At 41.6% G+C, this 19275-nt stretch overlaps 2 protein-coding genes across 6 annotated transcripts in view; both read left to right on the top strand.

The window, feature by feature from the left end:
* insrb (insulin receptor b) overlaps positions 1 to 2028 on the top strand; it is a 92789-nt gene extending 90761 nt beyond the window's left edge. Inside the window, exon 23 of the mRNA XM_074635301.1 lies at positions 388 to 2028. Coding sequence (XP_074491402.1) covers positions 388 to 742 — 355 coding nt within the window. The 3' untranslated portion in view covers positions 743 to 2028. The remainder of the gene's footprint in view (positions 1 to 387) is intronic.
* An 11176-nt stretch (positions 2029 to 13204) lies between these two features.
* arhgef18b (rho/rac guanine nucleotide exchange factor (GEF) 18b) overlaps positions 13205 to 19275 on the top strand; it is a 48073-nt gene continuing 42002 nt past the window's right edge. For 3 of the 5 annotated variants that reach the window (XM_074635297.1, XM_074635296.1, XM_074635295.1), the window contains exon 1: positions 14483 to 14603. In XM_074635297.1, coding sequence (XP_074491398.1) covers positions 14528 to 14603 — 76 coding nt within the window. In that variant the 5' untranslated portion in view covers positions 14483 to 14527. Of the gene's footprint in view, positions 13366 to 14482; positions 14604 to 19275 lie in introns of those variants that run through there. The other 2 variants (XM_074635300.1, XM_074635299.1) reach the window with 1 other exon arrangement.

Raw genomic sequence — 19275 nt, 5'->3', positions numbered from 1 at the left:
TTTTTTTCTGATTAAGACATGTTGGATATGCCAATATTATTCAGGTTTTAGGAGCATTCTTTGGACATGTATACAGCGCATTCAGAATATGAGGTGAGGTCTCAATTGAGGTTTTTAAGGCAGTTTGCAACACACTGCCTCACGGCCTCATGCTTGTTTGTGTTCAGCTTTGTGTGTTGTACACAAACCAACTAGCCGACAGTTTGCACAGATGCATGCCGAAAAGAAAATCCCACATTTGTGGTCGGAACGAGAAACACAACTGCTTTTATACATTATGAAATACTTGGCTATCAACAGGTATTTGGATATGTGCAAATATCGAAACGCCGACCGAGGTATGTGTTAAAGAGTTAAAGCTCTGTGTCTCTTTATCCCCTTCCCCAGGCACAGCCTAATGCAGATGTGTTGGCAGTACAACCCCAAGATGCGTCCGCTGTTCGCCGAGATCATCGAGATGCTGCGGGGGGAACTGCACCCGTCTTTCCAGGATTGCTCCTTCTTCTACAGCGAGGAGAACAAAGTCCCCGAGACGGAGGACTACGACCTGGATCTGGACAACATGGAGAGCATCCCACTGGACCCGTCTTCATACTCCCATAGAGAGGAGAGCTTAGGCAGGGACAGCGGGCCCTCGGTGGCCCTCAGGGGGAACTATGAGGAGCATGTCCCCTACACACACATGAACGGTGGCAAGAAAAATGGACGAATCTTATCGTTGCCCAGATCCAGCCCTTCCTAACATTTCCTGTTTCCTAAAAGAACTTGTTTAACCTCCCCCCCATCCTTCTTTCTCTTCCAGTCCACTTTTTTCTGTGTCTGTCATGTTCCTCTCATCATTTTCTAATGATTTTCTTATTCTTGGAGAAGCCCTTCAAAAAAAAAGACACAGATCTCAGGACTTTTATTTTCTTCCTCAGGCTGCCGCACACAGGCAAGCAAGGGATGCAAACTCTTTTTTATCTTCCTCCACAACACATCGGACTTTCTATTACCGTATTACTATTGTTTTTCACTATTGCCACGTTTCCAGGACTCCTTGTGATGGAAACAGAGAAAAAAACAAAACTGTGAACACAACAAACCTTAGACAACCAAGAAGGCTGCTTACGCTCAACCTCCTCAAGACTTGTCCCTCCTTTTTCTGCATTTCCACATTTCTGTGCTTTGTTTTTTTTTCTCTCCAAGTGAAATCTTGTTACTCAGATAGTGGCCTTTTTTTATGTGGCCTATAAACAAAGAGAAGTGTCTATCAGCGCTTAAACTAATTTCCTTTTGAACAATGACTTAATCAGTTTGGAACGGTGGGATGACTTTCAAAGACTTGATCCTAGAACAAACATCTATTCCTAGAGGAATGTTTTCTTTTTGTTTTTATTTTTCTTTTGGTTCTGCAGAATTCCAAACTACACACAGATTCATCGGGTGTTTGGTGAATAGTTTTAATTTATTTGCTTTTATTGTTCTTCTCTTTTCCTCTTCTCTTTCTCAGTTTTATTTCTGTGTCCTCACTATATGGCTGAAGGATATTTAAACAGTTAAGAATTGGACAAAAGAGTTCCTCAGACTGACCAATAGCTGCTGCTTTGATATATTTTAGTGGGTATAGAAATATATAAATATATATAATATATATAGTATATATGGAATATTGGTATTTATGTGCCAATATTTCATATATAATATATGACATTGATGTTTTTGTATATAGTTCATATTTGTAATATTTTTCATCAGAAGCTTTGCTAGTATTTTGTTTTGCCAGGTTTTTTCTTTCTGGGTTTTTTAATTTTCTTATTTTTATAGCCCCAGAAATCACACTAATCTACCATCAGTGCTCTCTGTGTCTTAGGCCTCCAGTCCCCCTTTGAGTACTCTCTGTCCGTGTGGATGGGAAAAGGAGAAAGCCCCGAAATATTGTCAACTCACTGCATCATTTTTTTTATAAACCGTGTTTCCACTGAGAGCTGAGGAGGCAACTTCACTACGATGGAAAAAAAACAACAACGAAATAACCAAAAAAAGAAAGCTTTATAAAAGGGGAATGAGGTCTTTCTAGGTGGAAGTGCACCTGATGCGTGTTTGTCTCTGTGTCTGCTGTCTCTCTGGTCGGGTCACGCTGGAGCTGAGCTCTGTATGTGTTTGTTATCGCAGGTTTATTACGTCTTTCAGGTGGTTGTGCTGGTTGTCTAAGTCGACTGTCAGTGATGTTAGAGAGCGAGGAGAACTCGTCCTCTTTCCTGGTGATTGTACTTCCTTATCTCGGCCAAGGAGGGTTGAAAGAGGAGATGTCACGCGTCGTGTCATTGGGGTGCCACGCATGCACAGTAAACCCTGGTCTGCACTGCTTCGGTTAGAAATATTTGAAGGTATTTGAAGCTGTGCCGCTGCCGCACTACTGTACACACAACAAACTGCGATATCCGTCTGAGAATAACTAATAATAATGATTAATGTTGAATATGAATAATGTTTCATGGGCCATTTTGTGATTTATACATTATGATTACATACTTATGTATTAAACAAAAGTATTCAAATACTGATTTGGAGTGCGATTACCATGGCAACGGTCAAAGCTTCGAAGCATGCGAGTCAGCCCTACTGCAATTATTGAAAACATCTTTAATAAAAGACCGAAATCAAATGCTTTCTATTTGAAAACATTCTATTGTTTATCGGCCGCCATCCATTCGAGCGTAACCCAATAAGTTCCGTCAGGCCGAGCGCACCCAAACAGCACCTGAGCGGACAGCTTCCCTTTATTTTTGTAACCCTCCAACACCACAGCTCCAGTTACACTGTGCATGTGTCATACCCAATAGCTCAAGACCGTGTCCCAGCCTCTTTCAATAGCCTGGATGTTGGCATAGCAGTGATGGCTTTTCAGTTAACTTGTGTGTCGGCGCTGCTTGGATCAGGGAAGGGTGGGAATTAACACCAGCTCTCAGCTGAATGCAGGTGAAGTGGAACGATGAGGCCCTTTTTGTCTGACCAGAAATAATCTCCCTCATAATTTAAATCAGAGAGCAGTAGCATTCCCATCTGACCTGGGAGCTGTCTCAGTTCAGGAGCTCAGTGTTTTAGATGGAAGGTTCTATTAAATTCACACATTTACATGTTTTGCTCTGCACCACACACACACACACACACCTCCTGCGCACGCTCCCTCCTCAGTAATTCTGAGGCTTCCCATTGGCTGCTGAACTCACTGCTCAAAAAAATCAGGCTGTTGGAAATTTCCACGTTTTGTGGTCGAGGGGCTGGAGAGAAATACGGAAAGTTCCAACTGTGTTCAGAGTCCACAGCAGGTAGTGGAGAGAGGGGCAGTCTCTCTATCTTTCTGAGTGTGAGTGATTGTTAATCCTATTATTCTCTCTGCTATCACACGCAGTCAGGACACGGTGTGCAGCAGCTATTTCACTCAGGTCTGACATTCCAGGATTTAGTTGGAACTGCTCGTTCCCTCGTCGCCTGTTTTGCCAGCCTGCTGGCAGACTGATACCATCACCACACCCCGTCAGATTCAGAGCACGCACATGAAAGACTTTCCTTCTTAATAATCGAATATCTGAAGATTTTGTCCCTCCTGCCAGGAATCCAAAACATTCCTGTCAACCGTACCCTTACACGAAGCTACAGAAAAGCTGCTGACCCTTCATTAAGATCACCTTCATTCGGAGAGTTTCACTACAGATCCTCTGTAAACGCTCCTCTCTCGCTCTCTAACCACAGCAGTCGATGACTTTTGTTTTCTTTCTGGATACACAAACCAGTGTGGTTGCCAATCTAGCCGAACAGCATTCAGCACTTATAGTATAGCCAAAGTGTTGGCAGCTTTCTGTCAACAATGAGAACCCACAGAGTCAGAGAAAGCAGAGAAGCTGCCTCCATATTTTACCAGTGCCTTCTCAAACCCAGAGCCACGTCCAGGCTAGTTATATCGGCTAGTAACACACACAACCACACACACACACACACATACACACCCACATACACACACACACACAGGCCTCTGTGCTCTCTCTGTAGTTCTTCTCATGAGGCAGGAGAGGCAGAGGAATCAAAGCTGCATCTACATCTTGTCTTTGTAGGGTTACAACTTTGTTCTTTGCTGGAAGAGAAGAAGTCTTCGGGGCAGTTTTTTTCTTTTATTTTGTATTTTTCAGCTTGTTGCCAGCGTTAAGGTTTGAACACTAATGTTCACCTAGTGCTTCAGCGGTGACACTGTGGATCGGCCAGAGTCTGTGCTGTTGTGCACTCAGAGGCGCCCGAGGTTATGATGTAGATTTTAGCTAATTATTCTGAGGAGTTACAATCTTGGGCTTTTGTACTTTGTAAATAATCTGTGACATAGTTTGGAAAATAAAAGCAGAAAAAAAAGATATATAAAAAAAAAATAATCTGATGCCCGTGCGTACATGACAGAAAAATGGTGGATCTTAGCTGTGTCGCAATCCCACACTATGTACTAATACTAAATCCTTATCTTAATAGTACACTGTTTTGGCAGTCTTTGTATACACTACAGTTAGAATTAGTATGTAGTATGGAAGTGGGACGTAGCTCGCGTCTCCACCTTGACCTAGGTTGCTTATCTTGTGGTGGTGTTCACACGCATATGCAATTTTTAATTAAGATGGTGCCCATATCTTTGAAATACCAGATATTTATTTTATTATGATCATTGTCATTGTATAAGAAGAACACAGTTAGCTTTTTAGTCGAGCGTTTTTAAGGTGTTTGAGAGTGGAGCGATGTAAAAGCCTAGTTTGTTTATTGTACAGGTGGAGTAGCTGATGGTGAGCAGCAGGAGTGCTAGTTAGTTAGTTAGTTAGTAAGTAAGTAAGTAATTGTCGTCGTCTTTGTGTTTGGCCAGAGTCTACCTCAGTGCATATGGAGGAATCAGTCTAAAGAGCCTAAATCATCCCCGTCAGTCTCTCAATAGCCCATCATTTCAAATAATATCACTTTATTGTACATTACCAACACTGCTGATGAATTCCTTTCCCCTGCGGCGTATTAAACCCCTCTGCCTCCTTGTTTTCTCAGTTTTCTTCTTGTGTCCCGGGGGAAGCTGTCATCGACCCCTGCAGTATGTGGATATTGTTGGGGGCGTCAAATTTTTCTGTTTTTAAATGTCTTGATTTACAAGATATACAACTAATATCCCTCTCCTTTTTTTTTTTTTTTTTACCCCTACCACTAATTAAATGTGGAACATCAGGCAGTAATTTGGCTTTATGGACAGTCTATCCTTTTCATTGTTGCTACAGTTAGTAAAATAACCCACAGGAGGCTTCCCCCCGGGCGCTGGAAGAAGCAGCGTAGCTTTATTGTGTGTATTCCCCTTTTCCATTTACGCCAATCCTCTGGACTGTATGTAGTAGCGGCTCTACTGCTTTCTGGGGATGTGACATTAGCATGAGTCTCTTGGCTGTGAATGCATATCTGTGATCACCCACATGCAGCCAAGGCTAACTGAACTCAGCCCTGGATGCTCATGCTTTTTTTTAAAAAAAAAAAAATCACATCTAGACTAAACCTGTTGTCTGGCAGAAAGCCCTACTCTTCTTCTACTCGTCTCTTTGTGGTCAAAACAGTTAGCGTTCAAATCCCACGTCTCCTCCAGTCGTTTATTTGTCTGTTTCTCTGTTCTGATTTTTGTTTTGTATGTATATTTTTTCTACTGTGAATATCAAGAGATAACCTTTATTTTCTGTCAATGCCATGAATTGGGTCTGTTTTGGCTGATCAGGACGCTGACGTCTGGGCTGGTTAAAACGTTTTAAAGAGGAGGACCCCCCCCGCCTCCCCACCCCCCTCTGCAAAGGAAAAAAAAAGCTTGACTGGGACAATCCTGTGTGCCATAAGAACTATTAACAGACATGAAATCTAGATTGTAACTTTTCGTCTCAGGGAGGCGGCCTGATGCTTTGTGGTTGGAGGATAAAGAGGACGAGGAGAAAGAAGAGCTACCTACCTACCTTTTATCTACTCTGACTGAAGCGCAAGTTCCTCAGCATCCTTGCAAAAACAGCAAAATGGAGATTTTGGACAAGGACAAGTTTTCAACAACAAAATCCCAAACAACCCTTTTCATAAATCTGAAATCCTTCTGCCCCTCTGAAGATAATCAGGAATCCTCCTCTCTCTCTGGCGTGATGTGGTTTGGACTGCCCTCTAGCGGTTGGATGGGAGCGTTGCAGGTCAGGGGTGGCGAAGCAAACAGGGCCCCGACCCATAGTGCCTTGCTCAGACTAACGGCCCACCTGACCTCCTCCCAGCCAGTCCACTACCCTCAGAGCAGAAACGTGTCTCCACCAATCACTAAAGAGGATTTCCCACCTCCAAACATGAAATGAAATTATGTTTTTATGCATTCTGTGTTCTTTAGTTGTAACTGCAGAGAAAAACGTTCTCACTGCTTAGTGGGGAAATACTGTAATTTGGATTTTATGACTTGTGTCTCTACTCTGCTGAGCTCTGGCTTGCTTTGTGCATGGAAAAAGAATTATCTCTACCAGCGGATAATTTGATGCTTACTGATTTCGCTTCTCGTCATCAGTCTGTTTCGACAGCAACGCCCCAAAGCACATGCAAAAAACCCATGATTAGCAACAAGTGATTGCATTACAATTAGGGATTTTCCATTTGAAATGCATTCAATTGTTCCATGATTTTCAAAAATGAGAAAAATGAACTGATTAATAAGCTCTCAACTGTAAATATCAGCAGATCTCTTTGGCCCCCCCGAAAAAACGAAAGCACTTGATTTTTAGGGAAGTTTAGGTTTGTTTTGTTGAACTCTGATGACCTGAACAGAGCATGGTTGGACAGAGCATGCTAGTAACACAGCGCAGGGTGAGAACAAAGCATTGTATGTATTGTTTTGTTTTAAAGAAAAGAAAAAAGTATTACATTTTAGAGATGTTGATTTCTATTTTTTTTAGCCAAAGTATGGAGGGCAAATACAATTACTTTTTCTGACTGTAAACTTTTACTACTCTTGTACATTATGAATTTAACATTGTTATCAATGTGTATATAACTTTTTTCTAAATTTAAAAAGATAGATTTTTTGTTTTGTTTTGTTTTCATGACACAACCCACTACACAGAAAAGAGCAGAGTCAAGTCTGTCAATGTATTTAACAGGAGCAGCACAACTCCAGTCTGAGGGCTTACCCCTGTGTACCGACACATAAATAGTACGTGGCCTGAAACGTTTCGCAGTGAACCCTGCGCTTAATCCAGATGCATGTTCTGAATGTTGTCATGCATTTCAACCACCCCACCCAACCACAGCAGCATGTCACCCATAAAGCCTTTCTTGTGTCACACAATATGTCACCTATCACAGATGTTGTTGTATGAAATTGTTTCTGACAAGAGACGTGTGCTTAGTTTGCAAATGTGTTTGTTTTTTTTGTATGTGAAAAACTGGAAAAGACCACTGCACATCCTTTTGAAGAAGAGGAAACATGAGTGATAAAATCCTGAATAAGCTAAAAAAAAAAAAAGAAATAAGAAAAATTTACCGTTGGTTCAAAAAACCATACATCTGTAAGTTTAGACTGTAAAGCTGGAGGTGTTATAGGAATAGTAAGACATTTTGGGAAATACACTTATTTGCTTTCTTGCCGAGAGTTAGATGAGAAGATTGATAGCATCAGGTAAGCGTTAGATTAGCACAAAAAATGGAAACCGAGGGAAACAACTAGCCTGGCTCTATCCAACAGTAACAAAATATGTCTACCAGCACCTTTAAATCTCACCAATTAACACATTATATCTCGTTTATTTAATCTGAACAAAAAACAATGTAAAAAATTTGCCGATTTACACGGTTTATATGTGCTGCACCAATTGTTGGCTGGGAGCAGCAACTTCCTGGACTTACCAATGGTTGCCTTGCAACGGGTCCTGACCAATTGCCCGGCACGCTAACCCTGTTAAAAAATATTTTTCCAAACTTTGGTCTGTTCTGCTGGATGTAACCTTTATATGTAACAGATATGAGTCTCATTTAACTCTGCCAGCAAGTGAACACGCATATTTCCCAAAATGTCAGAACTATTCTCTTTAAGGAGGCTCAGCATAAACACCTTCAGCTATGAATGAATTAAGTACTGTCTGTCAGTAGTGTTAGGATGAACTGTTCATATTTGTGTTATTGATTAGGGAGAGAGACGCATTGTTTAAAGATGGACAGTGTAGGAGTGGGGGGGGGGAGTGGGGTGGCGTTGCAGGTGTGGTGACCCTGTTTGTTAGACGACAAATCTGAGGAAAAGCAGCCTCTTCTTTAGTTTAATCTGTCGGTCCAGTGGTCTGCTCCAGTTTACACACCAATCCCTTATATTTATCTCTATCCTGTTCCCTGTGCTGTACGTTGTTTAAATCAATGGAGTTGTGTCTGTGTTGTCCTCTGTTGAAGTCTTTACCACGGCTTTCTTTGTCTCTGATCGCTGCTCCTCCTCCTCCTCCTCCTCCTCCTCCTCCTCCTTCAAGTCTTTCTCTCCTCAGTGCACATAGGTGGTCCCCAGAATGCTGTGTGTAGTCTTGCAGGATACCTCTTTATTAATGTCATTTATTGCCGATGAATATGCTGATGTATTAATTTTGGGATATGTTGTGTATACATTATGTTGAGACATCGGTGCGTATGCAGACAGCAGGTGTATATGTGTGTTTGTACAGTCCAAAAAAAACCCGCAACCCACAGAGATCGCTTCATCCCTCACACTGGATCCAAATGTGCCATTATCTTTATGTATCACAGATATCAACATATTGAACACACACACACACACACACACTCACACAGACAGAAATACATGCATATTGTACAGGATCAAAAATGTGCCATGACTAAATGAACGCTTGACAATTTATTTTTTCTATGTTTTCAAAGGAGAGCCAAGTAGTGACATGTACAGAAAATGTTGCAATGATATGAAAATAAAATCTTGCTGTGTGTAAATTATTCAACAATTAACTGTTTATATTAAAATTATGAATAAAATTATTGGAGAATATGTGTCTTCTCGTGGTTCTTAACTATGGACTGAGGCAGGTAGCGAGAGAAATCTCACCTTTTAGCCATATTTCAATTAAACTTCAATTCCGACACAAGGGTCCATATCAACCATATATACAATCATAGCACTGATTATTATCACTTCACTGATGAAGACTGAGATGCAGTTGAAAGCTCTGGAAAAACAGATACTGAATGTTTGGCTCCTGTGGAGGAAAGCAACAAAGTAGATGTTCCCAAGTATTGTTTAGGGTTAGGGTTAGGCTTAGGGTCATGGATGTATAAAGTGAACGGTTAGGCGTTGATCTCGAATAGTTAAAGGTCCCATATTGTAAAAAGTACGATTTTCATGTCTTTTATATTATAAAGCAGATTTAAGAGCATTATAAATACTGTAAAAGTATCGAAACGCTCAATATACAGAGAAATACACACAGCCGTATTCAGAAATTGTGCGTTTGAAACAAGCCGTTGGGATTTCTGTCTATTTGTGATGTCACAAATATACAATATTTAGACCATTACACGGTTTTAAACGTAAACGTGTCAACTAAATGTGTCCCAGTTTATTCCTGGTTGCAGTGTATGTTAATGACATCAGCTGACAGGAAGTAAATATGGACCCAAACTGTTGCCTAGCAACGCAATTCTGTTGCAATTCCGTTGAAATGCGCTAAAACGGAGCATTTCTGACAGAGGGTAAATACAGGCATATTCAGGCAGACAGTACGAGGAAAATAAAGGTTTTTTTTAACATTAATGCATGTAAACATGTTCTAGTATAAACACAAAATACAAGAATGAACCTGAAAATGAGCACGATATGGGACCTTTAATATTAGGATAGGTCGTCGGGCATCAAGTCTCGCGAGAGTTTTTGCAAGTTTTTGTCAGATTTCGCAATTTGCTCTTTACCTTCTAGACCAGGGGTCTCAAACTCGCGGCCCGCGGGCCAATTGCGGCCCGCAAGACGATATTTTGTGGCCCCCACCTTGATATGAAAGTTTAATGTTAGTGCGGCCCGCAAATTTTTTTTTTTTTTATAAAGTTTTTTATAAAGTTTTTTTGGGGGCATTTTTTCATTTTTATTGACAGGACAGTGGATAGAGTCTTGGAAAGGGGGGAGAGAGAGTGGATGCGGAAAGGGCCACAGGCCGGATTCGAACCCGGGCCGCCGCGGTCAGGACCAAGTCTTGTTACATGGGCGCCCGCTCTACCAACTGAGCTAACCAGGCGCCCTCGGCCCGCGAGTTTTATGTGAATGGCAGTTTGCCGTTGAAGGTCCCTTTGTTGCGCGAGCCCGAGCTGAACGAACCTACCAATCACAGCGGGGTATATGGCTCCCGGGGACGGGCAATCGGCCGGGCTTGATGCAAGCAGAGAAACATTTCACAACAACTGTGGCGGCGCCCGTGTAACATCGCATAAGCTTGATTAAAGCTTGATTTATACTTCTGCGTTGAATCGACGCCGTAGCCTGACGTGCACCTCTCCAGAAATGTAACTACACGTCGCGGCGACGCAGACCGCAACAGCTGTGATTGGTCCAGTCTCTCAGCGATGCTGAGCGGCCAGGACCAAGTTCTACTTCTCTCTGCCTCCATCTTTTCAATGTTTGTTCACACAAATCCACTCAGATATATTTTCTCTTTTCGGCGTTGCAGTAATGTCAGTAAAAGTTCTGTGGTTCAACAGTTATTAGCTCCAACTCCGCTCAGTTTCTGTTTGTAGTACAAGAAGAAGAGGAAACTCATAGAGACGCCGCCGCCAACTAGCAGTTTGGTGGTGTAATTGCAGAGCAACACAAACACAGCAGGCACAACTTTATTGCGGAGTGACACCAAGTGGAATGAATATATATCTTGTCTTTTTCAAAGCCTGCAGTGAAGAGAAAGGTTGGTGACGAGCACAGACAATTTCAGGAAAAGTGGGAGACGCAATAGAGGCCATGTTCAGAAGAACCGTTCATGTTCTTCAATGTTCCATTAATGTTCAGGACAGTTCATGTTCAGAAGAACCCATTCAAGTTAAAGAACTGTTAATAATGACGTTTGAGAAGATTGTTGTTTTTTTTAACAAAGCTCCTTTTGTGGCCCAGCCTCACCCAGACTCTGCCTCCAGCGGCCCCCAGGTAAATTGAGTTTGAGACCACTGTTCTAGACAGACCCCCTGTCTGTGTCTGTCTGTCTGTCTACCTGCCCTCCTGCGTGCACTCTGCCCGTGCACTCATTGCGCGTCACCAGAGTCTTCCACAAGCTGCTGGCCTGTCAGCTGTGAGTACTAACAATAGCCATGTTTGTTGTTTACGTTCATTATTATATGTTTATGTTCATTATGATAATTGTGGGGGAGTGGCTTTGGAGGGACTGTCAGTGTTGCAGAGCGACTTTCTTGCTAAATTTAGAAACCTTTGGAGCTGGCTAGTGCTGCTATTTCATTGGAAAAAAGTTGGCAACACTGGGCTCTGTTTCAGTTTCAGTTGGATCATTTTTTTTAAATCACGTGTGCTCTTGCTAGTTTCTCAACATTACTGACCCATGCATCTGTCATAATACTCCAAATTATAGGCCTATAATATATAAAAGTATGATAGGGGTCATTTGGTCAATTTTTGCTGGTAATGCTTTATACATGCAAGCATGGGTAATGCTTAAGTACAACTTTTAAAAGGAGTATTTTTTAAATGTGGTATTGCTACTTTTACTTAGCTCTGTCTAAACACCTTCCATCACATGTTACACACTTTTAACTTTGCTTTTGTTGTTTGGGATTCATGTTCTTTTCCTCCAGCTTTATTGTCCACTCACACCTCACTAACAAGTTCAGCCATAAACCTCCTGCTGTTGAAATGATCAGCTCACATGACTTAAGTGCCTTGCTCACGGGCAGTGGTGTAGTGGAGGGTATATGCAGGTATAATAGGTATACCCACCTCTTTTCCTGTGGTGTACAGTATACCCACCTATCAGCCAAAAAGCCATATATAGGAGCGTATACCCACTTCCCTATCTCAGTAAACTACCCATGTACCTAGTAGTACACCCACCTCATCAATGACCATTGACTTCTCCATTGCTCATGGGCATCTCGACAGTAGTTGAGAGAGAAAGTTAGTGTTTCTTCTTCACACTTCTTTGCCTTCTTTGCTTTTTCTCAGTGAGTCAAAGATTCAAAGCTGCTCCCCGTCATTTTAATTCTCTTACATTATATAACGATGCAATTGCAAAAGAAAGAATGACATAAACTTCAAACTTGACCATTTTAATCAGAATGCAATATATCTATATATTTGTATATTTATTAACAATTGCATTTCTTGCCGAATCACTGTGACTGACCATTTTAAATTACACCCCACCTAGTCATCAAATTTGTCAAATTTGATATATTTACTGCATTGTTATTGTTGTTATTATATATATCTTGTTCTAATTGTTTGTTATCACTATTATGTAGTCATATTATTTATTTATATTAATCTTGTCTCTAGGTGGAGGCTTCAGATAAGCCCAGTGGGTCTTTTGCCTCTTCCTGCACTTTATATTATTCTTTTTTTTTTGTTTGTTATGTTGTGTAGTCTTACATTGTGCAAAATAAATAAGCAATAAACAGAAAATAAATGATTCCTTCATGCATTATCAGCCCATACCCTCCTCACTGCTTGTGAATTGTATTTCAGGGGAAGACATCCGACCTGGCAGCTAATTCATGTGAACCTCGGCGTTCATTCACACGCTGAGATCTCCAAGTAAAGGATGGTGGTACAGCGTGCGTCGAGGTGCGTCTCTGATGAAGACGTGCTCTGACTGAAACCACTACAAACGCAGCGAGTTCCTCCTAACCCAGTTTCTCAGGGCTGTGCAGGGGGAGCATAACGCTGCAAGACATGAAGATGCACAACACAAGAATAGAGATAAGACTGATGTAAGTCATGAGATAAAACTACAACTCAATGATGGGTGTATGTGTGCACTGAATGAGGTCAGAACAAGTGTTTATTGTCAATAGGTCACTCATTGTCTACACTTACAGTATCATGCTATCGTGCTGTGCTACCAACGAGCGCGTGAGCTGCCCGCAACACATTTTAAAGCAGCAGCGATGTGTGAAACTACGTGTGGGCCATTCAGCAGCACTTTGTTCTCAGCTGCACATACTGAGTAAAAGAGGAAGCAGTGTTGAGATCCTCTGGCAGTCAGTGTGAGGGCGAGCCTGACATACGCACAGTCAGACTTCAGGGACTATAAAACACCTTTTCTCCTCTCTTCTGCCCTGTTTAGGTGAATAAAGAGGGCTCACACGCTGCCATCTGTCCTATCATCAAATGTAAGTAGAGTTTATGTTGCTTTTTCTGAGTTGTAAATGTGATCTGCACACAAGAGCCCAGTTCCTTACTTGCATTTGTCAATGCATTGTTTGAAATTTGAAGTATTTTTCTGCAGTATAATGTTCTGCTTTAGCACATTTCTACTTGCCTTCTCAGTGCCAGTGTTCTGTGGGAAAGTAAGAAGACTTTTCCACTTGATGTGCAGTGAGCTGAACTTGACAGTCATCCGTAGTTACACTTGCGCAAATTAAGAAGCACAATGGTTGCAACAATTGTCAGGCTCTGTGTCCAGTAGCTGCAGCAGTTAGAGATATACTCTCCTCTCTCTCCTGTTTGGTGATCAGTCCTCTTGACAGTTTCTTTTAGCTCTTTTAAATGACCTCTTGCTTTACTTCTTCCCAGAAGATGTAGGGGTTCGTGACTCAGAGTAAGAAAAGAACAGACTGCATGCATCATTGCCTTATACTTTCATTGCGTATACTTCCTTCTCTTTTTCTGCTTCTGACTTATTTCCCTAAAACAATGGCATCTTTAAACTGGTCTGGAGCAGTAAAACATGCTCAACAAACTCATTTTATGAGTGTTGAATGTAATCTTAGACTGTTAAAACACTCATTACGTCCCTTTACTACACCTTTGCTCACTGCTGTGTCACCCCAAACACCCTTTTCTGATCTCCTCCTTGGTCATCTTCAAGATTTGCCTTAACTTTTTATCAGAAACTAGGAGACGCAACACAACGCATAATTATAACCTGTATAAGTGGAGTTACTCAAAAAAAGGAGCTGTTGTTTTCTATAACCTCCACCTGCTCCTGATGATGGTCTTAAAGTAAAAACCAAAAGCTTGAAACCTCTTTGGAGTCTTTTACACTGTATCATAGAGAATTAAAAAATTTCAACAGATCCAAAACACTTTTCACACCTACATTTCTCTTCCCACTGTCACATTTTTTTTTCTTCCTCCACTCTTTGGGGAGGTAATCCCCAACCAGCAGCTCAGTGTTCCTTGCCTTGGACTCTCTCCCTCTCTTTCTCGACTCCCCTCCCTCCCTCCGTCCCTCCTCTCCCCTCCTGCCCTCTCTCCTCCTCTTGCTGGGTGCCAGAGCTCCAGTGTGAGCGAGCTCCAGTTCCAGCTGGCCTTTCCCACTGTGCTGCTCGTATGGCGGACTCTCCTCTTAACAACTCCTGGCCCTCCTTCTCCAAACTCTGGATGAAGCGATGGTCCTTCAAGAGAGGTACTGGTTGCACATTTAGATTACACTTCAGGTGTTTTTTTGGTTTGTTGGATAGCACAGAGGAAACATTGTTAGGTGGTACAACTGGAGAGAGAGAAGAAGAGGTCGTCATCCAGTAGAGGTTGTGGACTGGATGCGACCTCAGGAGGATGTGTCGGTCGTTGTTTACCATTTTGACATGATTGAGGTGTGGTGAGTGACAGTTGCTGTGAATCAGTTAAATGAGTCATTTCTAACCCTGGTGCATTGTTTAAGCTGTGAGAACAAATGTCACCATGCATCTACAATTGAGGAGAAACCGTTGATTTGATTTTGTTTGGCGATACTGCGACAGTACCTGTGGAGTTAACAGCCTAAATTAAGTTTTTTTTTAAACGATGTTTGGTGCAGCATTGGTGTGATTTTACAGTTTTCTATGTAAGTCCAATAAGAAAGCCAGAGTTCACTGAAAATAGTGGAGTTTTATACACACTACAGATACAAAAACTCCTCTTTCTCTGTTCATCCTTCTCTATAACACACAGAGCTTGATTTATTTCATGCTGTCTGTTCCCATGCTGTTATCTTCAGAGGAATATGATGGTTTTTTTTATGACATTAAGAAGCCGTATACTGTAGGACGCTTCCATTTTGCTTCAGCTGTGGCGTCTGTGTAGCTCGGCACTTTGAAACTGTAGTCGGACGAATTTCTGATCAAAGAGGATCTGTGAGATGACAGTTGTTTTGATGTGTGGCTCAACCTCAGATCTAACAGCCTCTGTGTTCTGTTTTTCACCTGCACACAACATCTGTCACACACAGACACACACTTGTACACCAGTCCGTGAATCATCCAGGCGCTGAATGGTCACCGTGACCTTAATCCAAACACTTTATTTGAAGTATTGAATAATATATTTATGTTAGTTGTGTTAATATGTTTGTCTCATCAGAATGACCTTAACGATACATAACAAGGTGTTTATTGTACTAGTGTCTCTGTTGAAAACACATCTGTACACTTTTTCTAAATCTATGTGCTTTGTCATAAAGTCATCATGCACATTGTAAATAATCAACTGACCGTATCATATGATGGCAGAGTTCCTCTTGTGATCGTCATGTAGTTTTGCAAACAGATGTACAGTAGGCTTTGTGGTGAAGATCATTTCCTTCTGTCACATTTGCGCAAAAATGTCTTGTTTCACAAACAGGATTTCACACTGTGGCACACAAATCTGTCATTTACAGAATTCTGTAGAAACATACTTATTATATAAAATTACAGTATTTCTATAGATTTAAAGTTGTGTTTACTTTGTTGGAATCGCTGTTCTTCAGTTTTAACAAAATACTTAACGGTTTACTCATTTTCAGGAATAAAATAAGAAACTCTTGCACCACTAGAGAATTAATTAGTATTAATTTTGTCACAAGAGCAGTTCCTAAAAACATGGTTTTACTTTAAAAAAACAAAAAAACAACTGAAGTTACATAAATTCAGTAAAATAGTTGATCTATTGTAAGGTGTTTTTCAAGCCAAGTCAATTTTACTTATATAGCCCAAAATCAAAACTTTGTTCAGAGGACAATCTGTGCAACATATGCATTCCCAGGGCGTGAAATACCGACGCTTTGTGACGGCCGCCGGCGTTCGATACCGCACAAGGCACCTTTTCGCGGCACCAGGCTGTCCATTAACTACAATGTAAACCCATCTGTGGCAACAGTAAACAAGTGCTGGTGACGTAGCAAAAGGAGACTCACTGGGCGGGCGGGAGGGGAGGTGGATGGGTTCTCAAACACAAGGCTTTCATCCAGGAGACTGCTGTTTGTGTCCTGTGCGTTACATTTCACTTTCATGTTATAATCAGTTCGTTCATGTCCCGTGTTCACGTCAAGTCACATTTTCACTGTAAAAAACATCGTCATTTTAAGCACAACCATGTAGTTTTTTCCTAAACTTAACTAAGTGGTTTTGTTTAATTCACAACATTAAGCATGTGTTTACTGCAACGGAAAAGTGGCGCAGAGGGGTCTGACAAAGTGTCAGTATGTGATGAGTTGAGATGACAACGTGTTGACATGACAGCCTCGGTCCTTAGACCCTCGATTTGAATAAGGAAAGAATCCACAAAAAACATTTAACAGAGTAGACAGAAGTTACAGTTGTGGAATTACAATGTATGAAAAGAGGAACAACATTAAACAGATAAATAAAAGTAATATAAAGCACATGAAGTATTATATTGCGTAAACTTTAAGTGTCATAATTGAAAGAGTTTTAGGCGTGGTGTTGATGTGATTTAGTGATTTATTAGTTGATAATAGCCATTCGTTTTAGTAGCAGACCACCCTTTGTTATGTGGAGCCAAACTATGGGAAGAACAGCTGACTATGACAGTGCCAAACACACACACACACACACACACACACACACACCTGAGCACGCACTCACACACACACTGATGTTTCATCCTTGTGTGATGTATTACCAGATATGAGAGGCCAACCATAAAAGGCTACAGCGGCACTAAGAGACAGCATCAAGCAGCCGCTGCAGTGTCTGTACCGAGCGTCTGAGTTTACACTTAACACGAGTGGGATTTGGATGCAAACAAATTCTCCCTCCGGCGGGGACACTGCCATCCCCGCAGCCTCGGGGAGTGATTTAGTAATATAGAAAATAGATGTGCAGTGGGTCTGTCTGTGTGTTTATGTGAGAGCATCTCTGAGGAGGGGAGTGTGGATGCTGCTGGTTTATTGCAGGACTTGGTACAGGACTCAGAGTGTGGCCGGTCTGCGTTCGATCTCACTGCACAAGTACTATACATAAGGTCGAGGAGTGACTGGCACACAAAACAATCTTCACACACACAGACAGTCTAATTAAAAGAATCACAAATATTATTGGAAGTATCTGCAAGAAATGTTGCAAAGTGGAATGAACGTCTCTAACTTCACGTTGTGTTGCAGTCTGTCTCATAAATAAAAATGCAGGTCTGCTGATACCTTCTAGATGTCAATTTCATATAACTCACAGTGGTGAGTGTGATAACCTCTAATGGTTTTAAGGTAGTGGCAGCAACCTGAGCATACAGGATATGTCCATAATCCAATGTACTGTAGATAACTGTAGCATAATGGATTATATAATATCTTTTTGGGGTTTTACAGCTACTCTGATTAATATCTTTATAGTAACAACATATCAAATCACTATCACTAGCATTTTAGCATCCTTTAGCCCGTAAACTTACTGTTCAGTATCACCGCTCTCATCGACTTTGTTTCCAGCAACTGTAGGGAGCTGTTTTCAGCAGTGTTGTAGTTCTCGAGACCGGTCTTGGTCTTGAGGGTCTTGGTCTTGAGACCGGTCTCAGGACCACTTTTTGAAGGTTTTGGTCTCGGAATCGACTGCATTTTTACTCAGTCTTGTCTCGGCCTCAGACAAAGAGGACTCTGGATTTTATTTCACGACCGCTCAAGACCACAATTGCAGGGATATCACTAAGTTGTATATATATATATTTGGCAATAAAAGAGGTGACTGAAAAGGAATCTTCATTTGTTTTCGGTTGGTGTTTTTATGATGGTTGAACTTTCAGATTCATTTGAGGAGTGCCTCTGCTTTGCATGTTCCACATTTTATCGTGTGTCATTCAGTTTGGGACTCCCACTGGTCTGGTCTCGATCTTGACTCGGTTTCGCCCTGCCTTGGTCTTGGTCTTGACTTGGTCTCGGTTTAGGTGGTCTTGACTATAACACTGTTTTTTAGCAAAAAATGTCTGATAAACCCACTGTATGCTAACCTGCTCAGCACCAAACAGCACACTGACATGGTTACCGACTTTCTGTTGAACATAGTGGAGCATTTAGCAAAGCTGAAAAGCAAAATATGCCTCTCAGGAGTTGGTGAAGACCAAACCAGAGCTAAAAGAAGAGTGAATATTGAACATTCGTGAGGTTGACAGAAACACGACTAAGCTAATGTTGCTGAATTGGCTTGCGAGAAAAATATGGTGCACCTTCGCAAAGGTAGTTCTCAAGCCATGGGTGGAGATACTCTGATGGGGGGTGGTATATTCTGATGAGCATGCATGTGACCTAGGAAGGGGAGCCAAATCTGAATGGCTTGTTGAACACACATATTTTCTGATTTAGCCCAAAAAAACTGACTGGGTTGTCTTATTTCCCAGGTAATGGGTTGGTAGACACTCCAGATACCCAAATGTATGTGCACAAGCACTGAAAAAGTGAGTTTTTCATGATATGTCCCCTTTGATGTTTACTCCTAGCATGTTTCTGTTTCTGTTTTATAGTTCAGAGAGTAAGAGCATCTCTTTCATCATTCCTTCATTACTGAAATCAGACGTAACATGTATAGCATTAGCGGCAGCAGAATACCTGTTTACACTGGTCATCGTGGTAAATCAGAAAATGAACGTTCACAGGGGAACAGAAACAGAGGAGAACCTATTCAAGGAGAATTGAGTGAGTGCCTGACTGTGGAGCCAGGTGGGCTTAGGTTTAAGGCTCGGGTTCACAGGAGGCGTCCCTTATGAAATGAGGCTTATGTAACCTGTCGTAGCTGCGGCTCTCCCCTCCTCAGATGGGCATGGTGTGGCTGAAACCCTAACAGTGAACAGGACATACTCAGACGCCTTAACAGACCTTTCAGACACCACGAGAC

The sequence above is a fragment of the Sebastes fasciatus genome, chromosome 5 (assembly GCF_043250625.1).
Source record: "Sebastes fasciatus isolate fSebFas1 chromosome 5, fSebFas1.pri, whole genome shotgun sequence".
In the NCBI taxonomy this organism is placed as follows: domain Eukaryota; kingdom Metazoa; phylum Chordata; class Actinopteri; order Perciformes; family Sebastidae; genus Sebastes; species Sebastes fasciatus.
This window is presented reverse-complemented; position numbering and strand designations above follow the sequence as displayed.